Genomic DNA, 13,435 nt, shown 5'->3' with positions numbered 1-13,435 from the left:
GTTACTTGAAATGCGGCGCAGGTTGTTGTACGGTCAGTGATCAGGTTGGCAGCAAATTTCCCCTTTGAAATAAACCCAGACACGACTTTAAATAAAAATGTTTACAAATTTAAGGAAATTTGCATTCAGGTAAGTATTCAAAAATAATTATGTTCAAAATGTACAACTGCATAACAATGAAACTCTTTTACCAACGGACATGGTGAAAACATTCATTTGCATGTGTGTCAAAATAATTGTTTTTTTTTTTTAAGGTGAATTTATAATTATGGATAAAAGTAATTTACTGCAATTAATCGTGATGAATCCAAATACAACATTGTGATTAGTCTGATTTTTAAAAAAATATTAATTTGACAGCACAAAATTATTCTCTACAAAATGTTAATGGTATAATTTCTTCTTGAACAGGTTAATTCATTTTTAAATGATTTATCCAGACTAACTTTTTTCTTAAGAAAAAGAAAATGCTTTTAGTTATGTACAATCCGGTTATGGTTGAACCTTTCGAAACTGATTAATAACATAAAACGCTGCATTCATGTGTTAAGGGCAGTGGTTTTGATATATTGTAATGTATTAATAATAATGATAAATAGTAGGGGTGCTCAAAAAATCTATTTATATTTGAATCTGAATTTTTATTTATAACAATTCTGAATTGATTGACAATTTTATAGAACCAACCAAAAAAAACTAACAGTTTTAAGAATCCATTTTTAAAAATAGTTTTTTTTTTTGGGCCATCTGCAGCTAAGAGGAGCATTTTTTTTAACCTGTAACATTTTTTGAAAAGTTTTTATTATAATTTTTATACCAAATAATATATTGCCAGAATGGTTTGAATCGAGAATCAATTCTGAATCGAATCGTCTCCCCAAGAATCATGAGTTGTTGTAAGATTGCCATCCCTAATAGGTAGTAAAAATGTAACACAGTAATGTACTGTACTTTGGAAAAGTAATAGGAGCAACACTATGGTGAAATACTGCAGCCCCAGGAGGACCACTGATGAACATGTTATAGTAGTCGTTTGAGTAGTCATTGACCTGGGAACAGACCAAACATTTACAATGACCAAAAACTGAAAATCTATTAACAACAAAACAAAAAAAAGACCAAACAACATGTTTGCATGCAAAACATGACACAAAAAAATTATACAAACTACTGAATGAATGCATTGTTATGTTGAAGCTATTGTGCAGGCATTCCAAAGCAATAGTAAACAGGAAATAGCAAGCTTTTGTGCCGCATTAATATGCATGTGCCTGCTGATAAATGGAGCTTTAAAAAGGTGGCTGTAACTTACCACTGAACAGATTGCATGTGCCAGCGTTACTAAGCAACACATTCCTTCCTTTAAAAAATGGATGGTGTGTACGCATGTATCACGGAACATGCATGCATATTGTCATGGAACCGTAAATGCATACAATGTACGTGTATTTGTTTATATGCGGCACAATCTTCACAAATAGCTTCTGTGAAAAACACCAATCCCCCGTGTGGAAATGTGCTTTATGTGTCCTGGGAAAAAGATGAGCCGCTAATTATCTGCAGCTGTCTCCATCTTTGGATTTCAAATGACTGCAAAAGGTGACCCATTGGATATCTGTTAATAATTCAAATAAGCTATAATTAGGCGACTAGCAGAGCACATGAGTGAGTGAACCCAGGGAAAAAATGTCTGCAGGAACTGAGACGAATTAGAGGAATTATTAGGACATAAATGGACAGGTACAGTAGAATTTTGATCGATTGGAATAATTCCCATTTGCACTAGTGTACGGTGTAATGAGGATTATCTTGCAAGCCTGCGTTCTAGACATCAGATGAAGCTGAAAAAAAGCTCAAATGTGTCCCTAAGTTCCGTACATTAGAATGTGTGCCTTTCATATCAACACAAAAGCTGCTTTTCCAGAAGAATGACAAACATGCATTGAGCTCATGCCTCATTCCCATCAAGTTAGTGTGAAAGAGTCAAGCAGGGCGAGCGTGCGACTGCAAAGGTGATTAAATACTAGTCTCTAGATCTGTAAGCATTAATTGTACCTTGCATTCATCTACTACAACAGAAGGGTTAGCATTTGCGGTAGGCGTTAAGACGCACTGGTTGGAATTGTTTTCGTGGTGGTTCTTCATGTCGTCGTAATAAGACTGGGTCTTCGTCATCATTTCGATGTCGTCCGATTTAGCCGCCTGCGCGTCCAGCTCGTCAAGCTCCGCCTTGGACATGTGGTACACGATGCCTGCACCGTACGAGTCTCCAACCACATTCACAGAGGTCCTGAACCGGTCCCTGGAAAGAAATAATTCGGAATATATAAAGAAGCGGTTATTTTATTAACTGTGGAAGCAATAGAAATGTCCTTTCCAGAGTTTAATATATATTTAAGACAGAGTTAGGACTCAATGGGGGGGATTAATGAGTATAACAAGAATCAAAGCATAGTCAAGCAACTCTATAAGTCTGTGTCCTTGCTAGTTAAATAAAAATGTATATCAATTAGTAATTGTCTGCAAATGTGTTTTTTAATACATCGAAGTTGGCAAATAAATATAAAAAAATAAATTAAAACACGGTCACAAAGCACTCTATTATGTATTAATGTAAGTAGCAAATGTTGTTCATATATGATAGCGTAATTTACAGACGCCTGCACTTATTACAATGCAGTGGCTAATTTATGGATTTTTCCGGGTTCACGAGCTTTACATGCTGCAAATAAATTTCCTCCCCATCACATCAGACCAATGAAATTGCCAAACGGGTCACGGTGGACCAATGAAAATGTTCACAGTAAATCAAACAACACGCTCACACAATCTTTCAGTCAGCCGTTTAGCGTGTTATGGACTCACCTTCATCTTGGAGGAGAAACAGCAAAATACACAAAAAGGAAACAAAAAACAAAACAAAAAAACACAAGCCCCAGGTAGTGATTGGAAAACTCGATTCTATTGAGTCAAACACCTAAAAGAATCGGGTACTCAATTCGCTCTGGTCCCTCACCGAACCTCGATGATTGATACCACTGACTAGTCACACAGAAGTTAATGCTGTAATATTGACTTCATAAAATTGTGGAGAAAAAAAACGATGAATCCTACCTGGGGCCACTAAGATCCAAATAGCAACTGCTTGCATGTACTATTAGTGGGCGTGTTGTGGGTGATCTACTGAGACTGTGTTTACAATTGATAACAAAGTAGCAAATGTGGTGCAGACCATCCTCTAAATGAGGACTTTGCGTGTATACCGGCTGTCACCATGGAGACACTTCACATTCAAGACACCATAAGCTCCAACAATCCAAACTGTGCTGTTTCATTATGTTGTTGAATATGCAGCACACAAACATAATATGAACCACATTTTCTGGGTGATATAGAAGTGCGATATAGACAACAACATTTATTTTAGTGCTCTAGAAGGTGCCGGTGTTGTGATGGAGCGTCTGAAATGATCCAAACCCAAGAAAATGCACGTAAACTAGTTATTTTACGTAGCTGATATATTATGTAATAATACATCACTTATATAACAAAAAACAAACGTCGACACATACTAAAACGCATCAACGTAATGTGTTTTAATCCGATTTTAATCATCTAGCTGCAGCTATAAAATTATAAACTGACATTGTTGAACAGACAGTTTAAGCATGTGGACACGCACACAGATGTAGGATTCTTTATCTGTCGTCTGTCTTTGCAGCACAATTGCCTCTTGTTTACCCCCATTTGGGCGTAACTGTGCTAAATATAGAGGCAAATCAGCGGCCGCAGAACAGATTTAGTCTTGATCAATCACATTGCCAGTGCCAAACGACTATTATTGCATCTCCTCCTCCCAGTAGTGTGGATGTTCTGATAATCAGCATGTTTTTTTTTACAAATACAGGAAGACAGACACTTTAAATGGGTTCTGCTCTCTAGTGTACTAATTTAAGAGATGCAATGCTCTCTGCACAAGCTAAGTAGATGAAGCTTTTCTTTAATATACGCAAACCTTTAGGAGATTAGACCCTTGGTGTGGATTAACTGCCTTTTTTTTTTTTACAGTAGATTTGCTTTTCAAGTTGTGTTTTAAACAACCCATTCCTGAGTCTTTCTCTGTTCGTTCATGACTTGACCATCTCTCTCTAAAACACCACTCACAGAACTGAAAGTGAAACTCACAGCAGCCAGTCAACAGCAACCAGCAGACTGATGTCCTGGGTTGGCAGCCCCACAGCAGTCAGGATCAAGAGCATGGTCACCAGTCCGGCACTGGGAATACTGGCAGCTCCAACACTGGCGAGTGTAGCTGTGAGACTACATGGAGAAAGTAAAATGAGTACAACTCATGATCAAAGGTTATTGGCATCCCTAGATCTGCTGATCTGAACCACATGTGAATCCTCAGCACTGTCCTTGTGTGAAGTGTAAAAGCTGCAAGGCACCAGAGTGGGTGCTTGACCACATACATAAGTGTCTCTCGCCTACGAGAGATGAGATCGCCCATTCAAGAATGTGATCATGAAAGGTGATCCAGCCTTGACTCGATCTGTTGATCCAATAACAGTTATAGTGGAAATGTGGTTGCTGCGATAATAAATAAATGATAAATGGGTTATACTTGTATAGCGCTTTTCTACCTTCAAGGTACTCAAAGCGCTTTGACACTATTTCCACATTCACCCATTCACTCGCACATTCACACACTGATGGCGGGAGCTGCCATGCAAGGCGCTAACCAGCACCCATCAGGAGCAAGGGTGAAGTGTCTTGCCCAAGGACACAACGGACGTGACTACGATGGTAGAAGGTGGGGATTGAACCCCAGTAACCAGCCCCCTCCGATTGCTGGCACAGCCACTCTACCAACTTCGCCACGCCGTTCCCGATCCATTTGTGTCATGTATAATTTTATAGTTTGGGGTTTAATTTCATCTTCCAGCTTGTTTCTGTGTATATCTGTCAATAGTTCATATACTGTAGTTGGATTTGCTTGGTTTGCCTGACGCATGTCACAGCTAACCAGCTCGCTCCGTACCCGATTCTGTTCAAACCTTGTTTATCATAAATGCTGTGTAAAATAATCCCTGTAATAACAAATACAGTCTTTTTATTTGGATTTTGATCCCTGTATATCTAATTTTAAATAACTCAATATTTGTGGATCTTAATTTTTTCCCCGGTTATGGTTTCCTTCCCAAACCATACCCGTGAGAGTTATTACAGCCAAATCTAACTGGTTTGACTAGAAAACATATGCAGAAGGTAATGTCACCACACTGTGTGTGTGTGTGTGTGACTATCAGTGGTACTTTAACTTTAACTTTATAAATTGGGTCAATTTGAACACACACTAAAGTCTCTTAAAAGGCGACCTTAGTTTAAAGTTAAAATTAAAGTGCCAATGATTGACACACACACACTAAGTGTGGCAAAATTATTCCCTGCATTTGACCCATTACCCTTGATCACCCCCTGGGAGGTGAGGGGAGCAGTGGGCAGCAGCGGTGGTCACGCCCGGGAATCATTTTGGTGATTTAACCCCCAATTCCAACCCTTGATGCTGAGTGCCAAACAGGGAAGTAATGGGTCCCATTTTTATAGTCTTTGGTATGACTCGGCCGGGGTTTGAACTCACGACCTACCAATCTCAGGGTGGACACTGTAGTATGAAGATCTGTAATATTTGTAGGAAACACTGTTTGTTTACAATTATACCAACTAAGGATGTGTTGATCGATCGGCCAGCGATTGGTATTTGCTGATGCCTGTGAAAAATGCCTTTCACCATCGATCACAAGAAACGATCCCTGGACTGTGGCTGATATTTCACAGCCTGCTGCCTGTGAGCAGTGCGGTATCGCCCTCGCCTTTTTCCCCACACTGCACATACGTGTGGCGGTGGCAAATCAAAACAAACATGTGTTGTCCCGATACCAATATTTTGGTACCGGTACTAAAATTATTTCGATATATTTCGATACTTTTCTAAATAAAAGGGACCACAAAAAATTGCATCATTGGCTTTATTTTAACAACAAATCTTACGGTACATTAAACACATGTTTCTTATCGCAAGTTTGTCCTTAAATAAAATAGTGAACATACAAGACAACTTGTCTTTTAGTAGTAAGTAAACAAACAAAGGCTCCTAATTAGTCTGCTGACATATGCAGTAACATATTGTGTCATTTTCCATTGTATTATTTTGTCAACATTATTAAGGACAAGTGGTAGAACATTAATTATTAATCTACTTGTTCATTTACTGTTAATATCTGCTTCCTTTTTTTTTTTAACATGTTCTATCTACACTTCAGTTAAAATGTAATAGTCACTTATTTTTCTGTTGTTTGATACTTTACATTAGTTTTGGATGATACCACAACTGTGGTTATTAATCTGATACCAAGTAGTTACAGGATCATACATTGGTCATATTCAAAGTCCTTATTTGTCCAGGGACATATTTCCTGAGTTTATAAACAATATAAATAAAAATAAAAACTAAAAAAGATTTTGTGATACTAAACAATATCGATGTAATCATAGTAGTATCGACTAAACACGCTCATGTACTTAGTATCATTACTGTAGATGTTAGGTGTAGATCCACAATGGCGTTTGTTTACATTGTGTGCCATCAGTGGTGGAAAACACTGTGTTTCGCCGACATCTCTCTCACCTACGTCTATTTCACAGACGTAGTTTGGCCAGTCCTTCACCAGGCAGTGCACTCTCACATTAAAGATCTCCTTAAAGATGGTGTCTCATCCTCTGTAAGTTTCTTATGGAGCTCAGATGTCAGTCCTATGTCCATGTTGAGTCTTACAGCTCATTGGTTTGATTCAGATTTCCACCTTCACAAAGCGGTTCTGCATGCGTAGGAGTTTTCTGTCTCCCACACTGCCGTAGCTAAAGCACTTACAATGTTATTATGTTCCAAAGGTGGCATATTCCAAATGACAAGGTGCACCTGATCCTGAGAGACAATGTCCGGAACATGGTGAAAGGTATATGACAGATGCTTGGGGTGTATGGCATACACCCTGCAGCTGGCCCTCCATGATGCAGTGCTGTCGCAGCACACTATAAGTGACATTATTGCCACAGGGAGATGCAATTTTGGGCACTTTAAGCATTCTCCTTTAGCATATGCAAGACTTCAGGTTAAGAGTTTTTCAGTTGTACTTTTGACTGAATTAATAACTACATTTCCATGAACTAAATTAGTCTGATTTCTCAAATAGTTCGGTGTTTTGTATTTTTACACCTAGATGTAAAGTCCCAGTGTCCATGCACTGTCTCTAAAGCAGGGGTGTCAAAATCAAGGCCCCGTGAATGAATTATCTATGGCCACCGGGATGATATTTGATTAGTATTAGAACCGGCCTGCAGGCCACAGCCGCCTGCTGCTGTTTTGCACGCACCAATACTCCATCAGTGTAGGAATTTTCCCAAGGACCCCATCAAGTCATAAAAATGGGGTCCCACAGTAGATTGTTGGGGTCCCACTTTTTTGTCACCATCTTGAAAACAAATGACAAATGTATGCTTTATCCTGTTATATCTCACATTTTATATTGTGTTTTGGAAAAAGGTTGTCATAAACGTTACTTAATTCATTAAAAAAAAAAAAATACAAAAGAAAACACATTTTTACGCATATGTAAATGTATTCAGTTACAAAACATTCATTCACTTTCTTCTTTCCTTCATGGATTTAAGCTTTACCGCTGCCGGTATTTTTTTCTATATTTTTATTGTAATATTTTCAGAATGTGTTTTTTCTATTTTTGACCAAAGTAAGACAAAGAAAACAGTCTGAAGTTGTCTTTATTTTTTTGTTTTAATGCCATGATTTTAATAGTCCGGCCCGCATGCGTACAGATTTTCTTCCATGCGGCCCCTGAGCTAAAATGAGTTTGACACCCCTGTCGTGTGCCTCTCGTACACTAGGGGGCGCTTATTTCCTTTTAGTGCAGATAAATGCATTGCTTTTCCGGTTGACCTATGACGTCACACCAGTCATCTGTGACTCCTCTCAAATCGAAAGTTTAGCTCCGTTGTATCTGATGTCCGCTGTAATATTGTAACATATTACAAATATTACGTCTCTAATGGCTATGATGATGTTAAATAGCAGACAGCATCAACATTTGTTCTTATATTGGGTTACAAACATGACACTACTACCAAGAAGGTCTCAGACCAGATGCAGGTCCAATGCAAAGAAAGGAATGTTTTTGAAGGAATTTTTGGACGGAGAATAATGGATACAAAACTTTCGAATGTCAGCAAAGCCATGACTCACAATACGTGATGAACAGTGTTACTACATTGGCTTCATCTACATGAGCATTTCTTGCAATATTTGGGATTATAAAAGGTTGGTTTGAAATTGGGGCCTATAATTCGATCTTTTCCTCACTCTAATGAGGTACCAATTTTCAATACTTTTGTGGTGTTCAAATGTGTCGTAAAAAAACAAAAACACTTTTTTTTTTATTGAAGATTTAACAGTGAGCTGTGCTTTCCAGTTGTCATCTTGTTTTCTTACACTTCTGTATCTCATTTGCAAGTACTGTCCTGTATTACATAGTAGACTTTGCATGCAGTTGCAATTCCCAGACCTTAGATGGCAGTAGTGTGGAGACTATGATGTGTTGCCTTAGCCGGGGAATAGTCTTAGCTATCAAGTTGAATGTGCTAGTATTTTCTTCTGCTGCGCCCTACAAAGTGTGTATACTGTAAACATTATATTTATTTCACACCAGCTGTTTGATTGTAACATGCGTCTTGGTGTGGTTTTGATAACCAAATTTGGAGCTGTTGAAATTGCCCAGTAAAATCGCTAATGCTAATTAGTAGCATGGGTGTGGCAAATTCAATGTAAATTAGCATTGAGCGAGCATACTTTTAAAAGTGGAGCCTTACTGTACTTTTGAGCCTTTTTCTTGCTTTGTTGGCGTGGGAAATTGTAACATGACATGGAGGCAGTCTGCCAGTCTGAGTGCTTGACTGCTTGTTTCCTAGCCAAGTGCTTGAGCCGGTGCTGAGTTTGAAACCAGATGTGAAGTTACGTGCAACAAAGGTAAGAAATATGGCACCGTTTGATTTTACGTAAATCTGTACCTGGTAGTACCAACGAACTTCAGTTGGTACATATAAAAGTACCGAAATCGGTAACCATACCCAATGAAAGTGAAGTGAAGTGAATTATATTTATATAGCGCTTTTTCTATAGTGACCCAATATCTAAGTTACATTTAAACCAGTGTGGGTGGCACTGGTAGCAGGTGGGTAAAGTGTCTTGCCCAAGGACACAACGGCAGTGACTAGGAGGGCGGAAGCGGGGATCGAACCTGGAACCCTCAAGTTGCTGGCACGGCCACTCTACTAACCGAGCTATAGACACACTTTATATACCACAATGTGTACTTTCTGACCTGACAGTGACAATCTGACCAGGGTCCAGGTGGATACCATTCATCTGGGCAATAAAGATGGCAGCCACGGCCTCGTACAAAGCAGTTCCGTCCATGTTGATGGTGGCACCGACCGGAAGAACGAAACGAGTGACTCTTTTGTCAATTCCCAAATTCTCCTCCAGACAGCGGAAAGTGACAGGCAGTGTGCCGGCACTGGGGAGGAAAAAACAGTATTTGTTGAATATTAAAATAATTCAATGGATCCAGCTATTTATGCTCGATAATGCTGACCTGGAGGCAGTTCCCAGGGCAGTGATCCAGGCCTGGAAGATACCCAAGAAGAATTTGAAAGGATTCTTCCTGACAATGGCGAAATAGATGCTGGGCAGGAAGATAACTCCATGGATGAGGAGGCCAACGATCACAGTGACCATGTACATGCCCAGTTGTCTGCCCACCACCTCCAAGTCTTTGATGGAGATGATCTTACCACAGATCAGGCAGGCAATACCAAAGGGGGAATACCTGGGGAAAACAACAGGGCTTAGATGCTGATTGAATGATCATCTTAATGTATATGTTAGCACCATTTTTATTTATTGTTAATTTTTATTTATTATATGTATTTATTCTATTTTTGCATTTTATGTATAGTAGTACCTCAACTTAAAAGTGTCCCAACTTAAGAGTGTTTGAGATAAGAGCTGTCTCTCAGGTCAGAGCTAGGCAACAATTTTGACTCGGGGGCCACGTTGAGAGAAAAAATGTGTCTGGGGGGCCAATGTGTAAGTGTGTATAAATTATATGTACACATTTAGCTGTAAAAATCTGCTGTACAGTATGTGTGTTTGGGTCCCTTTTTTTCAGGAACACTAATACCAAAAGTCACAATGTCCGATTTCTGAAAACGTTATGACAGACCACCTAAAAATGGAATTTTACAGTTTTTTACTGAATGAGACACTCAAAATGTACATTAAAATAAAGACAGTGAGATTTACAATATTACCTATGAACTAGGGCTGTGAATCTTTGGGTGTCCCACGATTCGATTCAAAATCGATTCTTGGGGTCACGATTCGATTCAAAATCAATTTTTTTTTTCAACTCAACACGATTCTCGATTCAAAAACGATTTTTTAAATTTTTTTTTTAATTTAATTTATTTTTTAATGAAAACAATACACAACAATACCATAATAATGCAATACAATTTCAAAACCAAACCCGACCCAGCAACATTCAGAATAGCAATAAACAGAGCAATTGAGAGCAATTGAACAAAAGTAGTGAGACAAAAATGAATATTATCAACAACAGTATCAATATTAGTAACAATTTCAACATAGCAGTGATTGAAAATCCCTCATTGATATTATCATTACAAACATTAATTTAAAAAAAAATTACAAAAAATGAACAATAGTGTCACAGTGGCTTACACTTGCATCACATCTCATAAACTAAATGTCTAATGATAATGTCAATGAGGGATTTTTAATCACTGCTATGTTGAAATTGTAACTAATATTGATACTGTTGTTGATAATATTCATTTTTGTTTCACCACTTTTGGTTTGTTCTGTGTCGTGTTTGTGTCTCCTCTCAATTGCTCTGTTTATTGCAGTTCTGAGTGTTGCTGGGTCGGGTTTGGCTTTGGAATTGCATTGTTATGGTATTGCTGTGTATTGTTTTGTTAGATTGATTAATTAAAAAATTAAAACATTTTAAAAAATAAAATTTTTAATAAATAATAAAAATAAGAAATAAATCGAGAATCGATTCTGAATCGCACAATGTGAGAATCGTGATTCGAAATCGAATCTATTTTTTTCCCACACCCCTACTATGAACAATAAATCACTGAATATTAGCAACATATGAACGTCGCTCCTCTTTTACCAGCTCCTTTATTATTGTGTATCTTTTACAACCAAGCAAAACACAACAAAAATTTAAAAAAGAGCAACATTTGAATGCAAATTTTAATAATCACCTACAATAGGATAGTATCACGTAAAAATCCCCTTTTGCATCTGTTTCTGACACACGTGTTTCAGGCTGGCTGCTCTGAAAACAAGCCCCACCCATTCTGGTTTGTTCCTCGTCTGAGCTGCTGTGACGTAGATTACAATAATAACTCGTATAACACTCAAAAGCGCAGATTTCGACCACTGAAATACTTTCTATAGTTCAAGACTTAAGGTAATTTAAAAACATCACTGCACATCATAATGGCGGCGACAGTTTTTGATGTTAAAGGTTTAAATAAATGATGTAGAATGTCCGGCTAGCTGTATTGAAAATCTTAACGGGCCTCATGTGGCCCGCGGGCCGTATTTTGCCCAGATCTGCTTTAGGTTGTAAGCAAAAATGTGAGTTCCAAGCATCCCCGCCATTAGTTGGTGTAGCCACGATGTATACTACCAAACCCCGGCAGCCAACAACACACAGCACAAGTAGTATTTTGTGATACTAACCACATGATCAGGATGACAAGTTTCATCACGATCTCATTGAGGATGTTGAAAAACTCAATCATCAGTCTGGCCCTTTCGCCCATCTTGCCCATACAGATGCCAAAAGCAATAAAGAAACCAATCAAACCTGCAAGAGGGAACAAAAAAATCACAAAACTGTCAGACTTGACAATTTAAGTCCTAAATCCTAACTCTTACTGTCAGCACCTTTTCAAAACTGAATACAAACCCAGAACATTCATGCCACTCTTGAACTGCAGGGACTTTTTGACGACGAACTGAGGCTCCTTGGTAATATTTGCCAACAAGCCCTCCATGGAGGTGGCGTTGACATTCTCCTCAACAACCACTTCCACCTTCTTTGTCACCGTTTGGATCTAAGAGGAGAAGTCAATAGTGAAGTGAAGTGAAGTGAAGTGAATTATATTTATTAAGCACTTATCTTCTAGCTAGTGCTTTACATAGTGAAACCCATATTGGCACTGGGAGCAGGTGGGTAAAGTGTCTTGCCCAAGGACAGAACGACGGTGACTCGGATGGCAGAAGTGAGAATCGAACCTGGAACCCAGCCGCGCCCCAAATGATTTTGGATGTCAGATCTGGATTCCGTAGAAGTTATGTTCTTCTCATGCTACAATGCCTACTGATATGTATTCTCAAATTATCATATTTTTTAAATAATATGGTAAAAATTCCTGGTACCTGGGAATCGATACCGGAACTAAACGGTAGCAACTTAGGATTTTTCTGTGTATGTTTATGTGTTAATAATTGTTGATTTGTTTAAAAATACATTATACATTTGTTTTAATAAAACATTTAACAGTGAGCTGATAATGATAACTGTGCTGTAAATTAGTCATATCTTGATTTCTTACACTTCTACGTCTCATTTGCAAGTATCATATTCTATCCAAGACGTAGCAGTAGTATATGTTGCCTAGTCAGGGAGTAGTCTTTGCCATTTTTTCTTATTCTGGCCTTCTTGTAATTTTTCCTAAAGCACTTTGAATTGATTTGTGTACGTATTGTGCTCAATAACAAACTTGCCTTGCCTAGTCTTTTGTTGTGTCTTAGAAAACAGTAATTATTTTAAAAACAGTAAGTCTTTTACTTATTACACACCTGTTGTTTGATTGTAACGTGCATCTTAGTGGTAGTATTCATTACCTAACTTGCAGGTGTTGAAATTGCCAATGCTAATAAATAGCATGTACATAGCAAATCTAAAGTAAATTAGCATTGAGCGAGCGCATTTTGCAAAGTGGAGCCTTACTTTACGCTCGAGTGTTTTCTATCAATCATACTTGCTTTGTTGGCATGGGAAACTGAGAGTCCGATCTGAGTGCTGCCTGAGTGCTTGTTTGCACACCAAGGGGCTGATTCATTAAAATCCAAATACCATGTGCTAAACAGCATGTGGAAAAAAAATTAAATTAGCGTGTAGTATGAGTGGGTGTGTTGCGTGAGATCTACTAAGACTGCGTGTGCAATTGAAAAGTGGTGCAGACTGCCTTATTT

At 38.2% G+C, this 13,435-nt stretch overlaps 1 protein-coding gene across 4 annotated transcripts in view; it reads right to left on the bottom strand.

The window, feature by feature from the left end:
- slc1a2b (solute carrier family 1 member 2b) overlaps positions 1–13,435 on the bottom strand; it is a 73,600-nt gene that overhangs the window by 4,008 nt on the left and 56,157 nt on the right. For 3 of the 4 annotated variants that reach the window (XM_062035802.1, XM_062035801.1, XM_062035803.1), the window contains exons 5-10: positions 12,144–12,291; positions 11,915–12,041; positions 9,726–9,959; positions 9,453–9,647; positions 4,186–4,320; positions 2,056–2,302 (exon numbers count right to left, since the gene is read on the bottom strand). In XM_062035802.1, coding sequence (XP_061891786.1) covers positions 2,056–2,302; positions 4,186–4,320; positions 9,453–9,647; positions 9,726–9,959; positions 11,915–12,041; positions 12,144–12,291 — 1,086 coding nt within the window. The remainder of the gene's footprint in view (positions 1–2,055; positions 2,303–4,185; positions 4,321–9,452; positions 9,648–9,725; positions 9,960–11,914; positions 12,042–12,143; positions 12,292–13,435) is intronic. The other variant, XM_062035804.1, reaches the window with a different exon arrangement.

The sequence above is a fragment of the Entelurus aequoreus genome, linkage group LG24 (assembly GCF_033978785.1).
Source record: "Entelurus aequoreus isolate RoL-2023_Sb linkage group LG24, RoL_Eaeq_v1.1, whole genome shotgun sequence".
In the NCBI taxonomy this organism is placed as follows: domain Eukaryota; kingdom Metazoa; phylum Chordata; class Actinopteri; order Syngnathiformes; family Syngnathidae; genus Entelurus; species Entelurus aequoreus.
Note: the sequence above shows the minus strand (reverse complement) of the source record. Positions and strands in the feature narration are given on the sequence as shown.